General features: G+C 42.4%; 1 protein-coding gene across 1 annotated transcript; it reads left to right on the top strand.

Moving 5' to 3' along the window:
• Positions 1-397: 397 nt before the first annotated feature.
• LOC136424663 (alpha-tectorin-like) lies at positions 398-21,927 on the top strand. The gene is made up of 24 exons (XM_066413287.1): positions 398-405; positions 1,387-1,481; positions 1,682-2,233; positions 2,975-3,237; positions 3,694-3,983; positions 4,832-5,127; positions 5,751-5,962; positions 6,783-6,951; positions 8,021-8,248; positions 9,159-9,266; positions 9,834-10,406; positions 11,089-11,205; positions 12,072-12,325; positions 12,895-13,047; positions 13,648-13,808; positions 14,196-14,470; positions 15,121-15,305; positions 15,993-16,149; positions 16,876-17,121; positions 17,636-17,743; positions 18,206-18,772; positions 19,470-19,583; positions 21,218-21,437; positions 21,924-21,927. Exons 1-24 carry the CDS (start codon positions 398-400, stop codon positions 21,925-21,927), a joined length of 5,355 nt encoding a protein of 1,784 aa, XP_066269384.1.
• The last annotated feature ends 1 nt before the right edge of the window (position 21,928 follows it).

Here is a 21,928-nt window from a genome sequence, read left to right as displayed (position 1 = left end):
TCGAACGCCCCTATGTTACGACACGCGCCGATGTTTCGACGCCCTTATGTTACGACACTCCTACGTTGTGACACCGGCCCTTATGTTCCGACATCCCCTGTGCTCCGACACGCGCCTACTTTTCGACGCCCTTATGTTACGACAATCGTACGTTGTGGCACTGGCATGGGCCCTATGTTCGGACGCCCCTATGTTACGACACGCGCCGATGTTTCGAAATTCGACGCCCATATGTTTCGACACTCCTTCGTTATGACACTGGGCCCTATGTTCGGACACCCCTACGTTACGACACCCCTATATTACGGACATAATTAAGGTGTGTTGGGACATAGGGGTGTCGGAACACAAGGATGTCACAACATAGGGATGTCTCAACACAAATGGGTGTCGCAAAATGGGGATGTCAGAACATAGGGGTTTCAGAACATAGGGGTTTCAGAACATAGGGGTTTCAGAACATAGGGGTGTCGTAACAAAGGGGTGCAAGTTCGAATCCGTGTAACCGTCTTTGTCCAACTTCGTTCCCCTCCCCACCATGGAGAATCAAATCTAAATTTGGTATCGAGAAAGGAAGGAAACAGATTAATCATGATTATCCAAGACTACTTCTTCAGTGGTGACAGACCCCTTGGGCATTTTTTAACAAAACGCCCCCAGAAAACAAGCTACATGTACCAGGGAGTTGTACAAAATTGTTAGCATTTGGCTAGCTCGAGAACTTAATTAACACAAGTTGAAATATTTTCTTTTCTATAGAGTCGGCTTACTTTTGTACTAATCAAGAGGTTGAAAATTTAAGCATTTGGCAAAAGTTGCGAAACACCTAGATATTCCACTGCCATTAAGTCACAGAAGTTTGCCCTGAGGGGGAGGGGGGTGTTTTCAAAGTGTGAAGACTACTCGTTCTTACCCGCGAGGATATTTTTGTGTGTATGTATTTGACAGGACGGGGAATCAATGAAGAATATGTACTCATTACTATCAATAAACAAACTTTGTAATCAGATAACCATGAGAGTGCAACAAATTAAACGTATCCATGCATGTTGCTACTACCATCCACATAGCTTTCTAGACCTCCATATATGCTGTGGAAAGTGGCTTTTATTTTTCGTAAGGTAAATAAGTCTCATAGAATGGTTGTTGTTATGTAGGAGACGACGTCATACGCTATACCTTATGCACTTGGTATGCAGTATATTTTATTCATAATCACCTCAAAAAAGTCGTCCAAGATTCTGACGCCCCTGTAAAAATTGTAGATAAAAATAGACTTGAAAAAATGATATTTCAGCGACAAAGTCTTTCAAATTAAGGCGATGAGTTTCAATGCCTGCATATGTGACGCAACTTGTAACGTTTTATTTGCCGTTCCGTTCTCAGGCGCCAGAGGGCGCTGGTGGCCTTGGTGCTCTGTCTCGTGTGGACGGGTGGAACGTTTGGAGCAGGTCACGGCGGAAACACTACCAACAATTCAAGTAAGAGCTTAATTCTGTTACCTTACAAACAAACAAACAAACAAACAAACAAACAAACAAACAAACAAGCAGACGGACAAAAAGATAACTACAGTAAAACCCAAACTTTCCAAGACCATGTGTAACCAAAACTTTCAACTTTCAAGAAATGTTGGTGTTCCAGTGTTGATGGTTTCTTTTTACTTCTTACCCTTTGACAGCATGTCGGGATACGAACGTGGATCTGGTCTTCTTACTGGACGGTTCCGGAAGCGTCACAGAGACCAACTTCCAGCGAATCAAGGACTTCGCCAAAGATCTCATACAGGAGTTCAACATCAACAGCCAGAACGGCACCCGGGTGGGGGCAGTCCAGTACAGCTCCAAAATCCGCGAAGAATTCAAGCTGAACCGATACAACACGTCGGCTGAAGTCATGAGCGCCATTGACGGAATCAGGTACATGAGAGGTGGTACGTACACGGGCGCCGCCTTGCGATATCTGCCAGATAACATCTTCACGGCGGCGGCAGGGGATCGCCCCGACAGGGCGAACATCGTGGTTTTGGTGACGGATGGGAAGTCGTATGACTCCGTGGTGACGCCGGCGACGACCCTGAGGAACAAACGTGTCCAGTTGTACGCTGTCGGCGTGGGGAGGGCCGAGTACGCTACCCTGATGGCCATCGCTGGAGACTCCGAGTACGTCTACCAAGTCGGCAGCTTCGCCAACATAACCAATCTGACATCGTCAGTACAAGAGGACCTTTGCGGTAAGTGGATTAAATCATATAACCATTACCTTTGCCAACGTTAAATTGACAAGTTATTAAGCCCATTAACTTCTATCTATATTCAAAACCGACCTGCAATTGATTTCTTTTCATGTTTTAAAAATTCAATTCAAATTCAAAAAAATTCAAGGCTCATCAAAAGTTGCCGCAGCGTAATAGCCCCTGAAGCTAAAAAGTAAACACCCACTTGTCGGCCATTGCGATCCATACACTAACCTCCTCCCTATGTGTTATCAGGGGACAAGTCTTGTCTGGAAAAACCATGCCACAATGGTGGGACGTGTGAGAGTCAAGGGCAGGATTTCTTCTGCAGGTGTCCTTCTGGATTCACTGGCCAATACTGCGAAATCTGTAAGTCCATCCACGATCTGTGTTACCCTATAGTGATACTAAAGTAGATATGACGCACGTCATATCATAATTACTGATATTGTCTTAAGGAATGATAATTATAGAATACATTTGATGCAACAGATTAATTTCTACATGATGCATGATGCCGAATCCCATAAACACTAACATTATGTCAGATGTAGAGTGGGCCGATCACTCTACCTTGTAGAGCCCCACCAAACGTTTTCCTTTGTTATCCGCGCCAAGTAACTTCTCACATACGTTTTCCAGGACGTTTGTGTGACACTATATACAGGATAACACATTGTCAAGAAGCTGTGAATGGATATCCGGATTTCAGCGATTCCGGTGTTGTTGTTTTAACAGGCAATTCCGTCAGTGCGGGTTGGGGACAGTGTTCTCTCTACGGTGATCCTCACTACAGAACCTTCGACGGCAAAAACTCGGACTTCCTGGGGACTTGTACCTATATCTTCGTCAGAGACAAGACGACCGCAGGGACCCCGCTCTTTAATGTTGAAGTGGACACGGAGTACGAAGCCGGTAGCACCAAGACGTCATATGCACGAACGGTTCATGTAGATGTGTATGGACACCGCGTATCACTGCTCAATGGATCATCTGTGACAGTAAGTTAACATACATATTTCTGCGTAACACAAAATCCTGATATCCTGATATACTTTTTCTTAGGGGCGGGGCGGGGGTATTAGTTGGTTGGCCTCTTTACGTACAGTTGGATTAGACTACAGAAACTGCTACGTTTATGAAGGTTAGACATCCAGGTATCAATATGCAATACATAAAGACGATTCAAACTCTACAATACTCTCTTGTAGAGTTTGAATTGTCTCCATATACAGAAAATGTGATGTACAGGGAAGAAATAAGGTTAGTACTTACTCATCTTCACGAACAATCGGCATGCTGCTTTCCTTCTCCTAAAATGGCACATTAAAGCATAAGGGGTTAAAATGATAACATGAATAACATCTTTACTGTCATCTAACCTAAAACCAAAAGTGGGTCAATTACTCACTCTATCGGCACCCCAACTTAATTCAACCGAAACCGTCTCTTGCTAGGTTGATGACACCCCCGTCACTCTACCAACTCAACTCGGTCCCTCCAAGCAAGTCCTGGTTGAATATCTCGGATCATCCATGGTCGTGCGTACAGTATTCGGGCTACAAGTTGGGTACGACGGCAAAGATGAAGTTTGGGTCCGCCTCACGAAGTGCTTCAAGTCCAAGGTTGAGGGACTCTGTGGAAACTTCAATGACGATTCGAATGACGATGCTATGACGTCATCTGGTACCCAGGCCGCTACCACCACTGCCTTGTTGACGAGCTGGAAAGTTGCTACCAATGACAGGTACTGTCTCAAAATATGTTTGGACGGAATTTAAATCTAGTATTGCACTGTGGAATTTTTACTGTATCTACACTTAGGAATTGTGCGGGAAAAGCAGTGGCAATGCGTTTGCGATAGTGTGTGTGTGTGTGTGTGTGTGTGTGTGTGTGTGTGTGTGTGTGTGTGTGTGTGCGTGTGTGTGTGTATGTGTGTGTGTGTGTGTGTGTGTGTGTGTGTGTGTGTGTGTGTGTGCGTGCGTGCGTGTGCGTGCGTGCGTGTGTGTGTACAGTTATTATAAATGGGGAATAATTCAAAAGAACACTAGAAAACATTTCCAATGTTATGAAACACCGCTCATCATAAAAAAACAAGAACGGAACGGAACTTAAATCGAAATCAATTTCGGCATCTTTTTCTCTCGACCCACTGACAGACATTGATCAGACATTGATCATGGCATATGGGGTACCATTATGAAGGGTTATAAAGTATTTCGAAAGCTTCAAAATGATAAACATGTACATGCACATGTACATGTATGGCACAATGCATTCAGTAAAGACCCAGTGGAATATCATGATAGGAATGAATTTTGTTCGGTTTATACTGGTAGCGTTATACCATGGCACAGCCCTCAACGGCAACCACACGTCGCCAAAGTGTTTTTTTAACACCTAGTTTTCTTTACAGCTGTTCAATGGTTTACACGTCCATATATGATACAATGCAATCAATACAATAATAATTAAAATATGATAGACTGAAATCAATTCTTTAGGTTTATACGTAAAGCTTTATACATTTGCAAGGCCCTCAACAGCAACCACACGTCGCCAAAGTGCATTTTTACAACGTACCCTTGTTTACAGCTGTTCGGTGGGAGGTGACGCGACTCCATCCGTCTGTTCGTTCATCAACTTCGCAGTCAGTCAGCAAGCCTTCCGCTGCTCGCTTCTCGGCAACCAGGCGTTTAACCCTTGTCACGCCACCGTCCCATTCAACGGGTACTACCTGGACTGCGTGAGCGATGTGTGTACGGCAAACACTGGGAGCGTGACGGAGTTGTGCAACAGTTTCGAGGCATACGGCCGACGGTGTGGACGGGCAAACGTCACGCTTCCGACCGATTGGAGGACCGCCATGACTTCACAACAAATAGACTGTCGTAAGTGGAGAAATTATTCACGGAGAATTGAAGTAAATATTGTCAGAAGTAGTGTAGATTGACCCAACCTGCCATCTTCCTCAGGGTAGTTGTTGCAGTTACTGTAATGCTCTGCTTCGTACTGCCGCTAGGTGTCGCTGCTGCAGCGTGAAGAATGCGGTCCCAAACGTGACTCATCTACAATTGAGTCATGAACCTGGATGAGGGGAGATACAAGATGTGTCACGTTTGGGACCGCATTCTTCAATTCTCAGTGATTTATCAACCTGATGAAAATATTCACTGAAAATTCAAGGGTAACCAGAATCCTTCTAATCAATGGTAACGTTAGCTGTTGGCTTCTAGCTAGAGGAAGTGAATAACTTTCGAGTCTCCTAGCAACAATCTTTGGAACTGCAGCTGTGTATTTCTTTGTGTTATAGTTAATCCAGGAATATTTGTCACAGAAACGTGTTCTCCCCTGCGAGCAGTACACAATATAGATGTTATTTGGGACAGTCGGAAGGTCTCTAGATGTCCCAAAATACAATGAAGTTAACCTATGATTCTGCACTGAAATGCATCTGCCTCCATGTTGTTTTCTCCGTGATGTCATGCGAAAACGCTTTATTCCTATATTTCAGGCGTAATTTGTCCATCGGCAAGGAACTTCACCTACTCCCAATGTGTGAAGGACTGTGAGCCAACCTGTATACTGCCCAAAGGACCGCCAGGGTGTGACAACACCGTGTGTCTGTCCGACGGGTGTGTGTGCGAGAGTGGACTACTCCGCAGTGGAGATAGCTGCGTCCCCCCTGAGAAATGTGGTTGCGCCCGGGATGGAGAGTATCACATGGTAAGGACAGACCAAAATGATCATGAGGGTATGCAATTTATTATCATATACTTTAGGTAGAGATGTCGTCGACCAATCAGAAGGCTCCATTTACGGGTCTGTAATCTTCATACGCACCCGCAAAAGCGGGTCTGTGAACTTCGAATGGACCCGCTTTTGCGTTCGAATGTTCGACAGCGGTGCAACCGGAACACTCGAAATGCATTCTAAGCATTCTATAGAACCCCGTGTAATGCGGAACACCCGTAGCGAACGTTTTTGCGGCCCAGGTATGACACAAAATCAAATACATGTACTGCACGCGACCTCGGTACTTTCGGTGTTTATAGGAGCGACCATGCCTTATCACACCGTATAGACCTCAGGGCGGGTCATTAACCCTATATTCAGGTCAGAAATCATGGTGCTTGATTACAGTAAGAATTAGCATGCCCGATTACATTGTATGCATCTACATCTTTCACTTAAATATTGAACATCTGACAGTGTTTATATCATTAGCATGGTCCCAATGTGTTCTAAATGCTTGTTGGTTTTTTGACACCCCCATTTGGTACCTGGATGATGTAGGGTATTCCAAGCATGTCACTTTTGTGACTTTTGTTACTTTTCACCCAAACTGATTTTCAGCAGTACTCAGCATACATGTAGTTGACGCAAACATTATTTCTTAAGTACTCTAGATCTACATGGCAAGAAATTGCTCAGCAGTATCACATTAGAGTGCGACAGTTTCATGTGGCTTGTGACAAGATTACAGGTGGTTGCTCACGTCAGGTGGTTGCCCGTCCAGAATTGACTGTGTTCCTCTGTTTTGTAGGTTGATACCAACTGGGGTAAGCAGGACCAGATCCTGTGCCGTTGTTATAGTAACAACATCGTGCGCTGCTACAGTGTGGTCTGTGCCCCCAACTTCTACTGGGGCGAGGGGGTCAGCACGTACGAATGTCTGTGCCAACCCGGACGTCAGGAGCAGTGCAAAGCTCAAGGTAAATCATTGTCACATTGTTTTTAACTGGTTATTGGTCATTGCCTCATTCAGGTCATTGCCTCATTGGTCATTGCCTCATTGGCCATTGCCTCATTGGTCATTGCCTCATTGGTCATTGCCTCATTGGTCATTGCCTCATTGGTCATTGCCTCATTGGTCATTGCCTCATTGGTCATTGCCTCATTGGCCATTGCCTCATTGGTCATTGCCTCATTGGTCATTGCCTCATTGGTCATTGCCTCATTGCTCATTGGTCATTGCCTCATTGGCCATTGCCTCATTGGTCATTGCCTCATTGGTCATTGACTCATTGGTCTTTGACTCATTGGTCGTTGCCTCATTGGTCGTTGCCTCATTGGTCATTGCCTCATTGGTCATTGCCTCATTGGTCATTGCCTCATTGGCCATTGCCTCATTGGTCATTGCCTCATTGGCCATTGCCTCATTGGTCATTGCCTCATTGGTCATTGACTCATTGGTCATTGACTCATTGGTCTTTGACTCATTGGTCTTTGACTCATTGGTCATTGACTTGGTGATGGGAGAGAAGGTATGAGAGTATACAATGTTTCAAGAAGAGTATTCAGACAGGTAGGAATTGTAGGAAATGAGCCTGTAATGCCCCCAGGAACTTGTGCCAAGATCACAGGGCCACCCCTATAGTATAGTGACTAATAGTAATTACTCTTCTTGATAAGTGTGTTGGGTTCTTTAATATGAAGGGATTTGATGGCTGAGGCTCCCCATACACAAGGCCATGAGCTTAATGCCATTAGGGAACGTCCTTTGTAGTATCGTGCATAGTCCAGTGGATACTAGTAGTGAACCTGCCTTGAGCTCTGGATCGATAGGCTGTGTTGACATGTCACTCACCGACAAGCCCTACTGGTAAATGTTGCTGTGAAGATGTGGTCCATTGTGCATTGTATTTGTCAAAAAGAACTAAGGGAATTTTCTCGCATGATGAGCCTATAAATACTGTACAGAGGATCTGAGTGTCTTTTTCCTGTCTTGACCAGGAAATAGTTTTGAACATTGTCTTACGGTAGAATGTTTTTCCGATACAGTGGAGTGCTTCAACAAGAATGGAACAGACTACAGTGGCAAGATGTCTACCACAAGAAGTGGGCGAACGTGTCAGCGTTGGGACACCCAGCTCCCCCACAAACACAGTAACAGCCTGCTCAAACACAACTACTGCAGGAACCCAGGTGGAACCAGGGACAGACCGTGGTGCTACACTATGGACCCTAGCGTTCGCTGGGAGTACTGCAACATCTCACAGTGTGGCAAGCGTGAGTACTTTCATCACGTCTTTTTCTTATACAAGCCGAGTCATACCCAAGTGTCGAACAGTTGACATTACTAGCTTCTGCTGTGTTTGTGAATTGCCAGAAGGTTGTGCAGTTCTAAAATTGATAAGAGTTTTGCAAGAAAATCTATTCTATCATTTAATGAGGCTCGTGACCAGCAAACAACGGTCTGTTCCTAAAATTTGTACCATGATTGAGAGAACACCATACATTTATCACTGCTGAAAAATAGATGTCATTTAGAGCTTGCACACTAGATTGATATTTATGCTGTCACTGCTGTGTGATAGTCTCTACCAGACTAACCGCGCAGGCTATAGGGAGAACATTTGCCGGGGGACTTGGACCATGGAGGGTAACATTTGCAGCTAGGGTTGCAATATTGGACCCTCTCTCCGTAGCTGACTCCCTTCATACAATTGACTCTATTTGGCCAATTTCTACTATTTTCCCAGCGAGCCTAGCTGTGTGATAACTAATGACCAGTTAAGGGAATTTAAGAAAATGGTCACAGTGATCAGGTGGTCACTATAGACAGGATGCTTCATGCTTGCAGTGGGTCAAACGAAATCATCTGATAGGACCACCAAAAATAGGCCAAAATGGCCAGGCCAGTGCAGTCCTTTTGTAGAGGTGGTCACTAGACTGCATCTTTTTACAAACTCGGGTGTTATATCAGGCATAAAAAAAAAAAAACAAGTTTTTGTTTAATTCTTTCTTATTAAGTAGATCTTAATCAACTTCCTTGCCAAAAATATCCAAGGATCTGTTAAATGTGTTTCTAAGGTTGAAAGTGTTTGTTGTGATTCACATCATGCTGTGAGAGATCCTACAGTTCACAATTTTAGGCAGGATACTGTCTCTTTAACTTTTCCTTTGTTGTCTTTGGCAGTTTACTGTGAGCCAAACCCCTGTAAAAACAATGGAACGTGCCTGGAGTTTGGTAACGCCTACACATGTCAGTGTCCTGAAGGGTACGAGGGCGACCACTGTGAAAAATGTAAGTATAACGTCACTTGTATACCCTTTATCTTTGTGTGGTTACTAACATCATGATATGATAACGATAACCACTGCAGACAATCAATATAACAAAAAAAATTTCAGAGCACTTTGATTTCCTATTTTTTAGTAATTTATATATTGATGACAATTTTCATGTAACTATCACATGATATTGCATGCAGTATTCTTAGTTGCCAGCATCTTAGCAGAGGGAAAACAGCAAAATATTCTTATTCATGGTCTCTTGATCTTCTAAAAGGCTTAACCATGCATATCCAGACTGTAGCAGGCAAGAATATAGTCCCCAGTGGCCAGAATATACCCGGGAATGATCTGACCATGGGTGCATGCTGGCCTGCTACACCTGCTTCTATTACAAAATAATTTACGCCAAAAATTGTTACTCATCAACGTAGCAAAATGATACATGTAGGAATCCAGCATCAAACACATGCAGCAATTACAAATGTAATTTATCATTAATTTTACAATTACAGTTCTGATATGATTTATTAAGTTGACACTCAGTTGAAATTTGATTTGTTCTTTTGTCACCCGGTAGTGACAGCCTGCATACGGACTTCAGCTGGACTTGACCTTGTCTTCCTATTGGACGGATCTGGCAGTGTGACCGAACCCAACTTCAAGGTCATGAAGGACTTTGTCAAGGGCATTGCACAGAACTTCGTCATCCAACCCGATACAACGCACATCGCAGTGGTGCAGTACAGTAATGTCGTGCGTAGAGAATTTGCGCTCAACGCGTACAGCAAGACAGCAGATGTCGTTGATGCCATTGGAAGGATCCATTACATGAAAGGGGGGACAAACACGGGTGCGGCACTGACTTACGTACGACAGTCCGTCTTCACGCCGAGTACAGGCGACCGGCCGCGCAATCCGAATGTTCTTGTCGTTATTACGGACGGTAAGTCATACGACGACGTGGCCGAACCTGCAAAGGAGCTCCGCTCTCGAGGTGTCGCCGTGTACGCCATCGGAGTCGGCCATGGTGTGGACCGGTCCACCTTGCAGGCCATCGCAGGGGGGATGGGAAACAAGACTGTGATGATGATTGACAACTTTGACAAACTACAGGGGTTGAGTGGAAGTTTGAAGCAATCCCTGTGCACGGGTAGGTTTTTTTTACTTACTTCATTTAGGGCCCATTCCACTAGACAACGCTGCTCTCGCTGCAAGCTAACTCGAATTTGTGTAACCCTTGACTTCGTAACTGGAGTATCATGAAAAATCTACAAGTATGACTAAACAGACTAAGCGTAAAAATATTTGTTTTTCATCTGTAACATTCATTCAGCGCTCTGTCAAATTTTATGTTGCAGCGAGGTTGTTGCCCAAGTGGAATGGGTGTGTTACATAGAGTCTTTGTACTGTAGATCAACTGCTTACTAAGTGATGCACTTTCTGAAGAGAAGTGGTACTAAAAAACAAGTGTGTTTTGAGTGGAAGGCTAGAACAATCATGATCCCTGTGTAGGAACTTTTCGCTTTTTGCAAAAAGTCTTTGATTCAATGTTTAGTTGATCCATTTTCACCTGCAATTTTGGAAGAAAATTTATGTTAAAAAGCCATTGACAATTTGTGTGTAATGAGGAAATAGTATATGCTTATTATTTAATGTACATTAGACCAACCCAGTATATATAAATCACTGAAAGCATCATAGATTTCAATGTTGTTTGTCTGCTGTTTATCAACATATAAGCATGATGGTTTGACAAATCAAAAGTGACTCAATTGATGAATTTATTACTTTGTACATTAATTGTTGTGTCATAACAATTTTGTCAACTGCAGGACAAGATGAGTGCAAGCCTACCAACCCCTGTATGAATGGTGCCACCTGCCGTGATGGGGAGTACAGCTACAGCTGCAGCTGTCCAACAGGGTACACCGGCAACAGGTGCCAGACATGTAAGACACTGATATTCTTTCTATCCATCCATCCATCCATCCATTCATCTTAGTATCTATCTCCAACATATGGGGGTTGGACGTGCTTGCACATGGATGGGAGAGCCTGTGGACTCCTCATCAAGTGCAAGTTCTACGGCGGATACCCTTCCTAACGCCAACCACAGATGGGAAATATATGTTAAACGTCTGGGTGCATGTCTGGACATGTCTGGGTACACCCCTGGATTGAACCTGGGTCTCATTGGTTCATAGCCGGATGCTCTGCCACTATGCCACACAGATGCCACTTGATATTGTATTTTTTCAGCTGTACATGTATGTAATATATTAATGGATGAGTCAATGAATGGTCACCTTTCTGTGGCATGCAACTAAAATGTTCATAGTGCATTAACCTAATAAGTTTATGCAATAATGTACAATGCGTTTTGGAATGAATGAATTGATGGATGAATGAATGAATGAATGAATAAAGAATGTCACTACTTCAATGAACGAACATTGGCCTATTTACAGATCATTTGTTTGTAAGCGACAAATAAACAAATCTTATGTTATGACTTAGGTTTAAGACCAATAACAGAAAAGTACTGGAAAAGTGAAGAAGGAAATATTCCAGATTGTCTGTATTATACAAAATATGACTGACAAGGTTGTGTAGATGTGCCAACTAGAAAGAGTCTTAAAGTTAGAATATACTGTGATATGATGCCAGCTTAGAATGTACAAAATATGACTGGCAAGGTTGTGTAGATGTCTAGAAAGAGTCTTAAAGTTTATACTGTGATATGATGCTAGCTTAGAATGCCAGGACTGAATATCCACTTCTGAGAATCTATATGCTAAATGACACCTTTTTTCAGGCACCTCAGCAAAGACACCGGCCACCTGTGTTGCTTGGGGAGACCCCCATTACCTGACCTTTGACGGGAGCCATGTGGACCTCATGGGCACATGCCGTTACACGCTGACTCGTGACGCCGCGACCAACGGGACGCTTTTCAACGTCGAGGTGGAAAACGAGAACCGTGGCGTAACAGGAGTGTCGTACACCAAGGCAGTACATGTGTATGTGTACGGGCGCAAGATATCCTTGCACAAGGGCCATCGTGTGTTGGTGAGTTGAACTTGTATTGTATTCAATCCATTGTCTCATGTCCTCCGCTTATACATGTACACCATGTACCTTTTCTCCAAGCATCTTGCATTCTGATTTGCAAGCATGATTTGTTGCTCATGCTAAATCCTTTTTTTGCCAATAGATATCCCAAATTAAGTAAGTCAAATGATCCCACACACCCTATATGCAGCATAGTCTGTATATTACGCAAACTTCAGCTGTCCGGGGGCCTCTCTCGCCTTCCCTAGGACGGCAAGCTGTTAAAGACGGCGAGCGGTCACAGGGCTTGATTGAAATCAGATTATAGGCAGCAGTGTTAATTGCAGTAAATTTTGAAATGTTCCCATCGGTTTTGGTTTTGCAATGATCAGGTCTCCAAGGTTGAATCAAGAGACTGTGAATATGTGTTTCCATTGCATTTAACTAACAGTAACTGTGCTCCACACTTGTTTCAACCGCACTCATAAACATTGCAAAAAAACTCCTTTCCCCTCATACTGCAAAACTATTATAGTCTTCATGAAAATAACTGAATTCACAGTAACTGTATCATGTTTACCTTACAGGTGGATGGACTGGAGTTAATGCTGCCTCTTTCCCTTCCCATCATGCCCCTGACTCCCACCCTGCCCACGGGAGTGGACGTGGCAAACAACGGAGCACAGACTGTCGTCAAGTCTGACTTTGGCCTGGAAGTGTCGTACGACGGGTCACATGAGGTCAGCTGTCTCAATTCTTATAAAACTATATCAACTACATCTCAATCATTGCATTTAATCAAATCACTTGCACTGACCATATTTCTGTTCTAACAATCATGATGAAAAAGGTCATTCAAAAAAATGTTTCCAAAGTTAGTATACTTAAAACTTTGCACTTTAAATTTACTGATGAAGAAAACCTTTTCAGCCTGTGAAAAGTTGTTTTTACAATGCATGTACATTGCCTGTAAATGTATGTTAAGTCATAATCTTGCTGGCAACATGCAAGAACTTTTAAAACCTCATTTGTTACAGGTTCTCGATAAGTTAAACCTGTTTTACACTTGTTCTCCTCTTGGGATTCTGACACCTTTTGTTCGCCACCTCTTTCCCATCCTTGATATACATGTAGGCTAGACAGTACTGACGAGTTGCAAACTTCCAATGAAAACATAACCTCTGGACATAAATAGAACTAAAAACAGCATATAATGTTCCTACAAATTATGTCATCTATTCACAATTTTTCTCTGACATGAATTATGCTAAAACGCAAACCCGTCGGTATGTGCCAGCAAATACTTATATTTTGTTGAACTTTTTCAATTATTTTTCCAGGTCCGAGTCACCCTCCCAGCCTGTTACATGAACAAGACTGAAGGGATCTGCGGAAACTACAATGGTCGCCCTGGTGATGACCTCTTGACCCCAGCAGGAACCACAGCTTCCACTGCCACAGCACTAGGCAACAGCTGGCAGGTGATGTCATCAAGTAACAGGTAAACTATACAACTTAAACGTTTTACTTAGTTTCTGAGTATTACACAGAATGCATTAATTTTGAATTTCTGACAATGCATACACTCTTTGCTTCCACCAGAGGTTTTACTTGATTTTAAAGTGCAGTTCAGATGGTAGATGTTAGGGGGCCTCAACCTGAGCAAATTAGCCAAAGCAAGGTTGTTAAAAGATTGAAAAGATGGTAAACTTCACCCCTCATTAATACTAGCAGCACTTAGGATCGATTCAAAATCATTCTTCTCTTTTTAAAGGCAAAACGTGTTCAGATTTCCTCTGTCAGTATATTTCAGAAATTGTAAATTTTGTAATTGCTGAATGAAACATTAATGGTAATGGCTTACTATGTCCATTGATCTTTCCACAAGATGTCTTCCTGCTGGTAAACTGAACGTGACCGACTGCGGCGCCCTGCGAGCAACCGTTTCTGCGACCGACAAGTGCGGCATGCTCAACGACACGTCGGGCCCGTTCCGCACCTGCCACGCCAAAGTCAACCCGGGAGATTTCTTCTCCGGTTGCGTGTTTGACATGTGTGCGTACGGCGGAAACGACACGCAGCTCTGCCAGAGTTTGGAGGCATACGCGCACGCGTGTCAGCGGGCCGGGGTGCAGTTATCGTGGAGGTCTTCAAGTCTCTGCTGTAAGTCTTAATGTTAATATCTTTATTGCTAAGGGGGCTTTATACATGCACCAAATCTTATTCTGATTGCAGTATACATTAGCAAATTGTATAGTTTAACTGTTTTGTTTTTGGTGTGTCTGGATGTTTGTGTTCTCGTGTGTCAGTACTCAGTATAATGTAGTTACTTAAATCTAGAGTAGAGTAGAGTAGAGTTCAGTCTTCGGTCAGGTAGGGTGTACTTCCAGTAGATGTACTTCTAGTAGAGGGACAGGATGTGAGGGAGAAGATGGTGTAACCAAAGACTGGCAGGGAGTGATTGAACATTTTCTATATGCTAATTTCGAGTGTGTCTGAATTATTGAATATATCCTTGTGTGTCTGTAGTTATTTGAATATAGTAGAGTGACAGGATGTGCGGTGGAAGATGGTGTAACCAGAGACTGGCAGGAAGCGATGAAACATTTTCACGTCACGTTCATCATAGAGTGACATGAAAGTGATGGACACATAGTGTTCAATCAAAAACTTATTTGCATAATGGATGGGCTACAATTAAATAAGACAAACAAGAACTCTAAAAACATTTCACAGAGGCCTGAGATCTTCAAACTCTTCTTTGCATTGACACTCCTTGGGTTAACCTCATTTTTCTTCTCTTTTCCTCCTAGCCATGTCCTGCCCTGCCCACAGCACCTACAAGACATGTGTGAAGAACATGAACTGTGTGAGAGGTGTCGGCCCTACCCTGTCCTGTACGGAGGGGTGTCAGTGTGACGATGGTTATGTTCTGAGCGGCCGCGAATGTGTGAAGCAGGAAGACTGTGGTTGCACTGATGACAACCACTATCATAAGGTAAGGTACCTTTAGTTCCACATATAGGGTTAGAGATTTCCCCAACATCCGCCAGTCAATCATTTGAAAGAATCTTGTTCCTAAAGGGAGATAAAAGTATTAATAAAGAATTTACATGCTCTTTCTGTACACAAAGTGAAGCACTTTCCAAGGAGCTTTCGAACAGTCCTCTAGTCTTTCTCAAAACTGAGATTCGGGCCCTTGCCGACTGTCATTGTGGACATCACACTTCCGTTCAGGTCACATGACATAGGCTTCGGGTCACTTCAACTTGAGAAGGATCAGAGGACTGATCGAAAAGCTTGTTGGTAAGCGCTTCACTCTGTGTACTGAAATAGTGTGTAAAATCTTAAAGTTTATACTACCCATTACCGTCGCAGTCATAACCTTGACAGACTTAATTGCAATGCACTCAATGACATCTTATATGGCTAAGATTGATGATGATGATCCACTGTGTTCTGCGTCTCAGAGGTTGTGGAAACAGTCTTTCTTCATTTCATTCCACTGTGCCTTCTTTCCTGCGAGCTGCCGTTACACGGTAGCTCTCTGAGTTTCTTTGCTGTTCTTACATGTAGGTCTCCAATTCCTCAGTCATGGCTAGGATTAGAAGTATGTCAAATCATACAAGGAAGTGAGTGAGTGTGGGTTTACTGATTCGTTACACATTTATTTTGTATTCTGCAGCTGAACAGCACCTGGGGGCGGAAGGATGGAATGCGCTGCACCTGTCACCTTGGTAACCAGATCACCTGTAAGCCGGCTCGGTGTGGAGCCAACTTCTACTGGGCCCTGCAGGACGGCAGGTACACCTGTCACTGTCGCCCTGGACGGGACTGCAAAGGTGGGCTCTCATTTTTATTGTTTAAGTCACGTTAAAGTGCTATTACCTACAGCAACTCAATGACAGCACCTTATGTTATTTACTGCTATGAGGGTACTTTCATATTTACAAAACTGTAACATCTTGGAAAAAATTCACACTTTCATTCACTGTACAGGTACATTCTCTTATTTTTGTAATTAATATAGATAAGCCACTTGTCTTGTTTACATTCATTTTTTTATCCATTTTGCATTTAATATGTTATGTTGACATTGTGCTTTTACTCTTGTTTTATTCTCACAAAATATATGTGAATAAGAAAAATGAAATAAATTAAGAAATGAAAAAAATAGAAAATAATGTGATTCTGTACATTTGTACGAAATATACACCCTTCTGTTGTTATTGAACATTGGATATTATAAATTCTTCCAGTTCTTGATTCCTGCCTCCAGGTAATCAAGTTAGATTTCTTTGATAACGTCAGAGTGAACACGGCAGCTGGTTTGGAACCTGGCACTACGGTTTCCAAAAAATCTTATTAGAGGCAAATAGTGCATAATCATCGTCATTTCATCCCGCTGAAAGATAATTTAATGTTTCCTTCTCAGAAGAATGTTTATTCCCCAGCCGTCGTCTCAGGTTTTGAACCTCCTGCCATATTCACTGTGACGTCACCAAAGGGATGTTAGAAAAAAAGATAAGGATACAATCTCTAAAAATGTTTTGGTTATCCCTTCCCAGACTTCTGCTACAGAGGCACTGGTCTTACATATCGCGGGAAGGTCTCCATGACGGAGTGCGGACGCCCTTGTCAGAGCTGGAGTGCACAGCTACCACACTCCCACAGTGCGTATAGAGCGAACTTCAGCCTTGCTGGGCTGCAGGAGAACTTCTGTAGGAACCCTGGTGGGGAGGTCTCACCCTGGTGTTTCACTGTAGACCCACTGTTGAGGAAAGAAGTCTGCAAAATACCTCAATGTGGGCAAGGTGAGAAAAATTGATATCAATAATTTCTATGGTGTGCCATATGGTATATGCAAGATATGGAAACATGTTATAGCACCAGTTGCAATATGTAAAAGTATGAATTGTACAAGAAATAGCTCTCATCAGTGTTACTGCAACACAAAAAACAGTATGACCAACTGAAATGGTGAAGTTATCAACCTGAAATCATTTCAGTACCATGGAATGACATTAAACCATTGCATTGCTACATATTCTTTGATAAATTACACTTTTGATTAGTACAAATTGAAAATGAAAGCATTTCAGTACCATGGAAAGAAACTAAACCATTGCACTGCTGCATACACTTGTGATGAATTTTATGTATACTTTTAGTTATGAATTGAAAAGGAAAGCATTTTTAGAACCATGAAAAGAGACTAAACCATACAATAAGTATTGTTTTTGTGTGTGGCTGTGTGTGTGATGGTGTAAGTTCCAGATGGATGCATATCAGCACATGTACTTAAGATGTCCTCACCTCTCCATGCAGCATACTGTGCCAGTAATCCATGTATGAACAACGCCACCTGTCAGGAGGACTTGGAATCGTACCACTGCGCCTGTCCCCCAGGGTACCAGGGGGACCAATGCCAGATATGTAAGTTTGTATTGTTTATTACCATGAAAAATGGAGGTTATATTTTAGGCAGTGTATGTGTCTGTTGGTGAGAACTCATCAATGGCTAGATGCATTGGTTTCATATTTGGTGTGTTGGAAGGTGACTAAAACTGGAAATGATTAGATTTTGGGCCCCCTGGCGGCTTTCCTAGGTACTGCAGCAAAACTTGACAGAATTAGAAAGGAAATTAATATAATGAAAAAGCGATAAATTTACAAAAACTCTGAATATTTCACAGAGGTATGAGAACTGATTTCTTTTTCTTTTAAGAAAATTTTTCCCTCTTTTTGTCATTTGTTTTAAAGTACTACTCTTAGTATCATCTATCTATTTCTACAAAGGTAGCACATTTTCACTACCAAGATCTTTTTATGAACTAATCATTGCGTATAGATATATTAAAGTTTGAAGAAAATTTAATTGTTCACATTTATTTGCAGACACTGGCTGTCACATCAGTACAGTTGGCATCGATCTCATGTTCGTTCTTGACGGTTCGGGCAGCGTTACAAAACCAAACTTTGACCTCATCAAGCAATTCGTCAAGAATGTCGTGCAGAACTTTGACATCCAACCTGGAACAACTCACGTTGGGGTTTTACAATACAGCACAACGGTCAAGGAACATTTTGCGCTTAACACCTACGACCGCTCAACAAACGTATTGTCCGCAATTGACCGGATTCAGTACATGCAAGGTGGAACTTACACTGGCGCAGCACTACAATATCTCGCTCACAATAGTTTTACGATAGCCAAGGGCGGCCATCCCAATCATCAAAATGTCGCAATCGTCGTCACCGATGGAAAGTCGTACGACTCTGTCAGGCAGCCGGCCAATGAGCTGAGGAAGATGGGTGTCACGGTGTACGCGGTTGGAGTGGGTCCACAGGTCGACAACGGGACTCTTGCAGTGATCGCAAGTGACTCCAGCAAGGTGTACCAAACGGACAACTTTGAAGGACTGAACTCCGTGGGAAAGATGGTGCAAGAGAAGGTTTGCAGAGGTATGTTTCACCCTTTTACCATCTTATCAAAGGGTGAGATGTCATGCAAGTCCATTATGATGTTGATGATTTGGAAAGAGGTTTTTTTTTGCTGGTGATAGTTTGTAGGTTAGTTTGTGTACAAGTCTGCTTGTATAGACCAGGAAATGTTTTTGGTTTGGTTGTCTTCTGATCTTTATGCCTTGCCCTTAGGAAGAAGCTTGACTGAATGTTGAATCTATCCCTCTAGTAGCTTTCTTTTAAATTGCATCTTACAGTTCACACAGGGCTCAAAATAGTGGGTGCATGTGCACCTGTGTGCACCCAAAATTGGAGCTGTGCACCTAACTTTTGACTGTGGGGGCACTAGTGCACCTACTAGATATTTTTGTAGGCTATAGGGTAAAGGTACAATAGTACACTAGTATACAGTATCAGAAAAAGCAATATAACCCGTTGTTGCACTTTCTTTGATGCACTACTTGTCTGAAAATTGGAAGCTATAGAATTACAGATTTGAGTTCTTAATTTTAATTATAAGAGCATTAAACTGTAATTATGTTTTGCTGACATTCAACTTTATTTTATGTGGTGCACCCAAATTTCTTTCTGTGCACTTAATTCTCTTGGTAGGGTGCACCAGTGCACCTATTTGCAAAAATGGATTTCGAGCCCTGAGTTGTCAGTTTTGCTCACTTACTGTACTCTACCCACATAGGTGAGAATGAGTGTCATCCGAACCCGTGCTTCAACAACGGCACCTGTGAAGATGGGGATCGCTCTTACACCTGTACCTGTCCTGGAAATGTCAAGGGTCACAGGTGTCAAATGTGTAAGTAACATTGAAATTCCTTTTTTTTGGATGATCAAAAGTCCTCAGTTATTTCAATATTCTTAGAATTACGTTATACTCACTGTTACCTACTTGCTTAGTGCACTTGAGATATTTGATGCAAGGTATTGCATACAGGAATCAAGGGGGTGAGTCAACTAACTATTTAGTAGCAGGCTAAGATTGATCGATGGGTCTATGATATTGACTTTCTGGGACATTTTTTGCTACATATGCTGGACTGTTTTCAGAAGATCGTAAGTATTGTGGCCAACCTTTGTCATTATGTTTAGCCATACCTAGTATGGCTCAACATATTGTTTTTACTTGACATGTATCTTCTTCTTCTCCTCCTGTCAAATCTTCAAATCGATTCATCTTTGTCATTTTTTGACCAAATGACCTGAAATTTGGTACAAAGGTAGTGTAGGCAAATACCACCGGACTTTTTTTTTCATTTTTTCGATATTGACCTTGAAAGTGATTTTATTGACGTTTTTCTGACAAAAAATGTACATTTTGGCCTCCTGTGCTCTGGAAATACATCCAAATGACCTGAAATTTGCTATGGGGGTACATTGAACAAATATTCAGAGAACCCCATTTGCACTTTTGGCAAACATTACTTCAAAATACGATTTTGCAGGGTATTTTGAGGAAAACATTGGGTATTTTCCTCATATGACCTAAAGGTCAGTGACCCCAATTGCACCTGGCCTGGCTGTGACCTAAAAGTCAGTGACCCCAATTGCACCTGGCCTGGCTGTGAGCCTTGCGACCACCCGATTGGCCAATTGAGTTAATTAATTTATCTTGCATTTCTGGCGCAGGTGTGCTACATTTGTAGTATTCATACCAAATGTGGTATGGGAATGCGCAGGACATGTGCTTACATGGCTTTGTTCACCCTTTTTTGAACAAAGATACACATCTCCAGTTCCTATGTATTAAACCAAAATGATGCAAAATTTGGCATGTGATTATGCGCAAGAGTGTAATTTTGAGAGGATATTTTTCGACTGGTCTAGTTAACATGGAGATGGCACGGAATATCCCATTCTTGCAAGGGCAGGATTCTTTAATTATTTATTTCAACTTTGAGCTGGAGTGACTATGAAAAAGTCCATTTGTTAGCAGTAGTGTATTTGTTTATGTGGATATGGTTTTGGACTGGTCCATATTGTGTTGAGGTGCTACTGGAAGACTCCATTCCTGTATGGAGAGACTAATTGTTTTTAAACTCAATTTTGGACTGGGGTGATCCATTTTTTTAGTGGAAGTATTTTAGAATGGTCCATTGTTATTTTGGGACAGTCCATTTTTTGCATGGCGAGGAGTATGGCTAAACATGCTGTATTTGCTCGCAAATGTTGCCTTTCTAGTTTTGATCTATTTTTACTCACTTTCAAATCAATGAAGCAGGCAGGTGTTGCCCGCCATAACGCTCCATAACATTGAAACAAAGTAGCAAGTTGTACAGTCTTCTGGCCCCCGGGGATTGAACCCGGGCCCACCAACGCACAGCGAACGCATACTAACCACTAGGCTTAAAGGTCTGCACCAGTTAGACAGTTAATGGCGCTATAGAACCTCACTGTTATAACATCAAACTAATAAAAGATGTTAACCCATAGGCGATGACAAGTCAGTGGGCACCTGTTTGACGTGGGGAGACCTTCACTACCTCAGCTTTGATGGAAACCATCTGGACTTTGACGGGAACTGCTCCTACACTCTTGTACAAGACACCAATGAGAGACCGATGTTTAACGTCCAGCTGCAGCGTGGTTACGTGGAAGACGACATGTCGCTCAGTCCCAGCGCGATACCAAATCAAGGAAACGTGTCTTCGCGGTCAAATTCTTCCAATAAACCGAGCACTAGAGTGCATGTGAATGTGTATGGGTACAAGATAACACTCATGAAGGGGCGTCAGCTGATGGTATGTTGCTATGGTTTCTACTGTCAATCTTTCTGAGATGACTATTGAACAAGTAGTTTAGTCTTTTCAGTTTCACAAGCCAATCAAAATGTTCAATTTTCTTTGACCCTCAAATTGGGAATTTGAAGACTTTTAGGACGGAATTCTTTACTTTGAAAAAATTCATTAACCCTTTAAATTAAATGTTTGAAATACTTAAAGGTTAAAAACACTTAAAGGATGATAATTAACTATTAATAAAAAAGTCTTAAGATTACTGTAACAGAATGTTTTCTGCAAATAATGTAAATAAAGTGAATAGCAAATGGGCACATCATCTGATCTTGGAAGAATCTAATTGTTTATATGTTGCAGTTTTTCAAAGTCTTTTTAACTTGAATACATTTCTGCTGTTTCAGCTGAA

This window comes from Branchiostoma lanceolatum, chromosome 18 (assembly GCF_035083965.1).
Source record: "Branchiostoma lanceolatum isolate klBraLanc5 chromosome 18, klBraLanc5.hap2, whole genome shotgun sequence".
Lineage (NCBI taxonomy): Eukaryota > Metazoa > Chordata > Leptocardii > Amphioxiformes > Branchiostomatidae > Branchiostoma > Branchiostoma lanceolatum.
This window is presented reverse-complemented; position numbering and strand designations above follow the sequence as displayed.